This window comes from Ranitomeya imitator, chromosome 1, assembly GCF_032444005.1.
Source record: "Ranitomeya imitator isolate aRanImi1 chromosome 1, aRanImi1.pri, whole genome shotgun sequence".
NCBI lineage: Eukaryota > Metazoa > Chordata > Amphibia > Anura > Dendrobatidae > Ranitomeya > Ranitomeya imitator.
In genome coordinates this window covers 857,196,596-857,203,264 of record NC_091282.1, presented here as the reverse complement: position 1 = coordinate 857,203,264, position 6,669 = coordinate 857,196,596, and the positions used below count along the sequence as shown (strand labels likewise).

Genomic DNA, 6,669 nt, shown 5'->3' with positions numbered 1-6,669 from the left:
TGTCCTGAGAGTATTTGGTGCTCGGAGATTTAGTTTTCATAGCCTCAGCTGAATGATTTACAGCTATTAGCCAGGCTAAGTACATGTGGGGGGTTGGCTGGTTGCTAGGGAATCCCCCACATGTAATCAAGCAGGCTAGTAGCTGTAAATCATCCAGCTGCTGCAAAAAAAACTAAATCTCCGAGCACTAAAAAATACTGAGGTCACCCGAGCATGCTAGGGAAATCTCAAGTAACGAGTATATTCGCTCATCACTAGTGAACTGTAACATTAGTTGGGATGCATGTTAGGACTGGCACTAAACAGACAAAACCTAAGACTAAAGCAAAATTAGCAAATACACTGCAGTAAATTTAAAATACATTTTAAATGTCAATAGTGCATGAAAATAACATGGGTTACTTGATTAAAAATATTTGGTTAAACGTAAAGGCAATGCCACCATTTTGGTGACTGTTTGGGATGGTCCTCACTTAATATTAAAACCTGGGCTGCCGGTGTCCATTTGGATTTAGTTGGTATAATATGGACACTGACAATATATTACATTGGGTACAGTTGTTCAATACAGCATGTTCTGCAAATGTTTTCATCAGAATTTGGTAAAGTTATGAAATGTCCTATAAATGTCTGTTCTGTTCCTGATCTAAAGATCTCTGCTTTTAGGCAAGATGAATCTGTGCTGCACTTTATGTACATGCTCAGTAATGATCAGTGCTGTGGAGTCGGAGGTCAGGGAAATTTAGGAGTCTGCAGTGTTGCATGCATACAAACTTGTGTTCCAGTTCATCTTTTTAGGGTTTTTGCTCTGTGCAAATTTAGGTTGATCTCCATTTTCTTTGACCTGTACATTACTTTTATATAGCTCCCCATGGCTTGGTGTCCACTAGTCATGATGACACAAGACCTATTGCAGCAACCCCACTTAACTCAACTGGGAAATAAGACATGTGACAACTGCTGTGGCGTCAAAAAACTGGCCGAGGTGCCTTTAAGAGATTACATGAATAAATTGAGTTTTAATTCATCGATCCGTAAAAAGAATGAATAAATTAATAAAATACCAGAACCAATCCGCCACAAGGGGGTATTCAAGAATTGGATACCTCCTTCCCCCAACACACCTCAGCAAATTTTCTGGAGTCCAATGTTAAATATATCAAGTCCCACATCGGACAGGTGAATCAAATCTGTCCAATAGAGATCCGACCTGAAGCCCTCCAAGTCAATGTGCCTAAGAGTTCATCTTAATAGCTATCGTAAACTTGCACATATCTTTAATTATGTGCTTCTGGAACCTTTCCAAAAAAACATAATCCAGAAGCATGCCGAAGCAACCTCCAGGACCATTTCAGAAAAGACCAAGTAGCAAGACCCAAATTGACATTGTTTGGATCCAATGTCTCTTTTCATTTGAGATAATAAATCCCAGTCACGAATCTTGCCTATATCGTTTCTTACTAAATGAATAACTAAAATGTCTGGGGATGGAAAAACAGTGCAGTCAAAAACTCAGGCAGATCAGCCCAACGGATGCCCCTTTTACCATGCTGAATACCCACACTTGATTTGTTCGAAAATCCAGGTTATTGGAATAACACTCTCAGCTCTCTGGTGAGCTCAGTGACCCACCAGCCATAACAAATTTAAGCATGAGGAAATGGAGAAAGTTAGTTCACTGCAGCAAAAGCAATTGAGGGCGCATGTACAACTTAATTTTTTTTAGACTGTAATCTCCCAATTTTTTTGAGTTAAAGAATTGCATAAACCTAAACTAGCAGCAGTAGTACCCTCTCCAATCCTGAATGAATGGGAAGTGAACTCAAAACCATCCAAGTGAAGCAGACTCCACTCAAGCACTTCTTTCAAATAAAATTGAACTGATAAACTGTTGCAGGGCAACCATTGCTATGACAAAGGACCAGGGACAACTCCCCTACATTTTAACCAAACTTCCACATTGCTAACTGGGCAAACTCTAAAGAATCTGGACAACAAAAGTGACTGATGCACCTCTACCACACTGGTCTGGTTTGAACTTTTCATATGAAAATCAACATATTGGATGTAGAAACCTGGATATTTGACAAACACAAACGAACTTTGTGGGAAGCTGAAACCAATTCACTGACCCGGAGTGCAGCAAAAAACTCCACGACAAAAGCCACATGAAAGAGCAACTTCGTAATCATCGCAACATACCTTCTCTGAAGAACCACACTCCAGTGGCTTTCCAGGATATCTGTCCAGCTGTGCCCTTATTCACACATAATTTAACCTATCGGTTAGGACCAGTTTTGACTAGGGTCGCCTTAATGCAGTGGGATGGAAATAAATATAGAGATATATTTTGACTTGCGTAAATTGTATGCACTATTGCTATTTATGAATTTTGTTTCTTGAGCTTTGTATGTTGTATCCAGATGTTACAATGGACCAGTAAGCCCAGACCTCAACCCAAAGGAAATTTTCTGTGGACTTTTAATATACAGTAGCTGTGCATAAATACACTACTGTTCCAAAGTTTAGGGTCACTTAGAAACTTCCTTATTTTTGTAAAAAAAGCAGTTTTTTTTTTCCCAATGAAGCTAACCTTAAATGATTCAGAAATACTCTATATATTGTTAATGTGGTAAATGACTATTCTAGCTGCAGTGCTCTTATGGTACTTTGTGTTTGCTAACGGTGTGAGAAGGCTAATGGATGGTTCGAATACCTTTTGAAATCCCTTGTGCAAGTATGTTAGCACAGCTGAAAAGTGTGGCTGATTAGAGAACCTATAAACCTGACCTTCCTTTTGAGCTAGTTGAGAATCTGGAGCATTAGATTTGTTGGTTCCATTAAACTCTCAAAATGGCCAGAAAAACAGATCTTTCATGTGCAACTCGGCAGTCTGTTCTTGTTCTTAGAAATGAAGGCTATTCCATGAGAGAAATTGCCAAGAAACTGAAGATTTCCTTCAACGGTGTGTACTACTCCCTTCAGAGGAGAGCACAAACAGGCTCTAACCAAAGTAGAAAGACAAGTGGGAGGCCCTGCTGCACAACTGAGCAACAAGACAAATACATTAGTCTGTAGTTTGAGAAATCGACGCCTCTCAGGTCCTCAACTGGCAGCTTCATTAAATGGTACATGCAAAACGCCAGTGTCAACGTCTACAGTGAAGCGGCAACTCCGGGATGCTGGCCTTCAGGGCAGAGTGGCAAAGAAAAAGCCATATCTGAGACTGGCTAATAAAAGGAAAAGATTAATATGGACAAAAGAACACATTGGACAGATGAAGATTGGAAAAAAAATGCTATGGACAGACGAATCCAAGTTTGAGGTGTTTGGATCACACAGAAGAACATTTGTGAGACGCAGAACTGAAAAGATGCTGGAAGAGTGCCTGACGCTATCTGTCAAGCATGGTGGAGGTAATGTGATGGTCTGGGGTTGCTTTGGTGCTGGTAAAGTGTGAGACTTGTAAAAGGGATTTTGAATAAGGAAGGCTATCACTCCATTTTGCAACGCCATGCCACACCCTGTGGACAGCGCTTAATTGGAGCCAATTTCATCCTACAACAGGACAGTGACCCAAAGCTCACCTCCAAATTATGCCCGAGCTATTTAGAATACCAGCTGCCTGCTTCTTCCCTATCTGTAATGGAGTGGCCAGTGCAGTCACCAGATCTCAAACCCATTGAGCTGTTGTGGGAGCAGCTTGACCATATGGTATGCAAAAAGTGCCCATCAAGCCAAACCAACTTGTGGGAGGGGTTTCTGGAAGCATGGGGGGAAATTTCTCCAGATTAACTCAGCAAATTAACTGCTAGAATGCCAAAGGTCAGCAATGCTGTTATTGCTGCAAATGGAGCATTCTTTGAAGAAGGCAAAGTTTGAAGGAGAGAATTATATCAAATCTTTTTTTTTTAACCTTGTCAATGTCTGGACTAGATTTTCAATTCATTTGGCAACTCATTTGATAATTGAGTTTTCATGGAAAACACAATTGTCTGGGTGACACTAAACTTTTGAACGGTAGTGTACATGCTCAAACATTAGCGTAAATGTATTTTTATAATAAAATGCAAGAGAATTCTTCCAGAACAGACTGAATCGTACAGAAAATTATAACTCCATGTCATTGCTGCTAAGTGGCTCTACAAGTCAATTTATGGGTTGTACTTACTTTTTTGGGCTCTTTATTTAGGCCTAATGTTGTGGTTGTATTTTTTTGTGTCCTGATTGTGTAGAATCGCAACCATACATGTTTGCTATTTTTCTTCTAGGTTTGTATTCATTTAGCCTTCTTAAAGATAAACTCCTCTATTTAAAAGAGAACTTCACAAGCATACTAATGGATTCCTTTGAACCATATCTGATTTCTTACAAAAATCTGTTTATTGAAATTTGGGACCGAAAAACCATGAGGCTTGTTTCCACTTTCAATGAAGCAAATGTTACCAAACTTGTAATGGCATCCAGTTATGTCAAAGGTAATGATTTCTTAGTGTCTCAACCGTATTATTCTGATGGTTTGTTGCAAATTAACTCGCTTTTGTATTTTAAGGAAGCCACTCTGCCTGCAGTGTGGACAATGGTGGCTGTACATCAGAAGAAATCTGTGTTCCTGGGTTTAAAGACTCTAAACACTGTCTATGCCCAGATGACCGGGTTAGCTGCTCCAGAGGTAAGTTTTCCAGGCCACTGCTTTTTAACGTGCAGGTAGTGTAATGGCCCTCAAAATAGATCAATTATCTTTAGAATCAGTTAATTTATACCTTTCAACAAAACTGCAGGATTAACTTCAAATTTAATCACAACCACAATGTATAAAAGCAGGTTCTGAATTCCCGCATTCTTTTGAGGTCATGTTAAAATGTCTGGATAGCCTCTGATGCTATTAACTTATTCCCTGTGAACAGAGTTTTGAGTGATTCAATTTCTCATCCATAAAATTTGTCAACTTTAGTACCAGCCTAGCAATTCTTTGTATTAAGTGTGCATCTTTAGAGGTGTAATACAGTTCTACTAGGCACTAAGTATTTTAACAGGGAATCTGTCAGCAGGATTGTGCACAGTAACCTACAGTGTCAGGTTGGCACCGTTAAACTGATTACAATGATACTTGGGTTGACGAAATCAATCTTGTGGTTGTTCAAATCTTTATTTTCAGTTTTGAGTTGATGTGCTCGTGCTCTGGGGAGGCCTGTGGGTTCTGATCTGTATGTCTTCTGATAGGGGGCAGGTCAGTGACCCATCTTGAATAACGATTGTATCTTGAAATAAAAAAAATCTTTCTACAAGCACCTGCGCCGCAGCATGATTGCATCTGTGTATGTAGTAATTTTCTTTCATGTTCATAAAACAAAATTGCGCCGCCTGTGCAATAGCGTCTATCTGCGATCTGATGGCTGTTACTGTGCAGGCGGCATCATCTTGCTAGGGGGAAAAAAAGATCTCCACGACGATTGCAACACCTGCACAGTAGCAGCTACAGGATTGCCGATAGCGGCTACTGCGCAAGTGCGGCCAGTGCCATTTTGAAGCTTTAGTTTTTTGTTTTTTTTTATGGATGACAAAGATGAATTGCATACACATTATAGATGCAATCATGCTGTAGTGCAGGCATGCCTGCCTGCTGAAGGGTTTTTTTTTTTTTTCTTTCAAGATATACAGTATATTATATTCATTATGTAATCTAGTGGGCAGGTCACTGGAAGATCGGTGACCTGTCAGAAGTCATACACATGAATAACTAATCAGAGCACCACATGCAGAACCCCCTCCCCCCCCCCCCCCACAGGCGGCCCCAAAGCACGGGCATATCATTAACTCAAAACTGAAAATAAAGATTAAATCACAAGATGGATTTAATCAATCCAGGTATCACTTTAATCAGTGTAATAGTGCTGACCTGACACTGTGTATAGGTTACTGTGCACAAAAACGCAATGTGCATTGCTCAAAATACACATGCAAATTTGTGAAATCCCAACAATCTGAATCCATCTAAATGGGCATTCAGGTTCAAGAGTTAAATAAAACCTACGTATGTGATCAGGTTTCTTATGCCAGAGATCCATTTTAATTTAAATACTTGATGGTGGCACGATTCCAACGCATCGGGTATTCTAGAATGTGTGTGTGTGTGTGTGTGTGTGTGTGTAAAATATATAGAATATAGAAAATATATCAGCCACATGGCATATAGCAGAGGCCACGTAACACACAGCGACGTAGTATATAGCACAGTCATGTAGTATATAGGAGCCACGTAGTATATAACACAGCCCACGTTCCCAGCGATGCATTGCGAAATTACCCAGATGACTTGGCTGTCTCTCGAGACCACAATGCAAGGCCCGGAGCGTCCTGAGGAGCGGGAATGGCACCGTACGGTGAGTATGTAATTTTTTTTTTTTATTTTTAACATTAGATCTTTTTACTATTGATGCTGCATAGGCAGCATCAATAGTAAAAAGTTGGTTACACAGGCTTAATAGCATTAACTGACTGCATTACACCGCGGTGTAACGCAGCCATTAACACTGTGTGAGCGCTGACTGGAGGAGAGTATGGAGGGGGCACTGACAGAGTAGGAAGGTGCAAATTCGCGGTCGAACTGTGGCCGTCGCTGATTGGTCCAATCAGCGACACGGGATTTCTGTGACAGACAAACAGACG

General features: G+C 40.3%; 1 protein-coding gene across 1 annotated transcript in view; it reads left to right on the top strand.

The window, feature by feature from the left end:
* Window positions 1–4,408: 4,408 nt before the first annotated feature.
* Window positions 4,409–6,669, top strand: part of LOC138648973 (low-density lipoprotein receptor-like) — an 85,347-nt gene continuing 83,086 nt past the window's right edge. Inside the window, exons 1-2 of the mRNA XM_069739035.1 lie at window positions 4,409–4,478; window positions 4,553–4,672. Of these exons, the coding sequence (XP_069595136.1) occupies window positions 4,409–4,478; window positions 4,553–4,672 (190 nt within the window). The remainder of the gene's footprint in view (window positions 4,479–4,552; window positions 4,673–6,669) is intronic.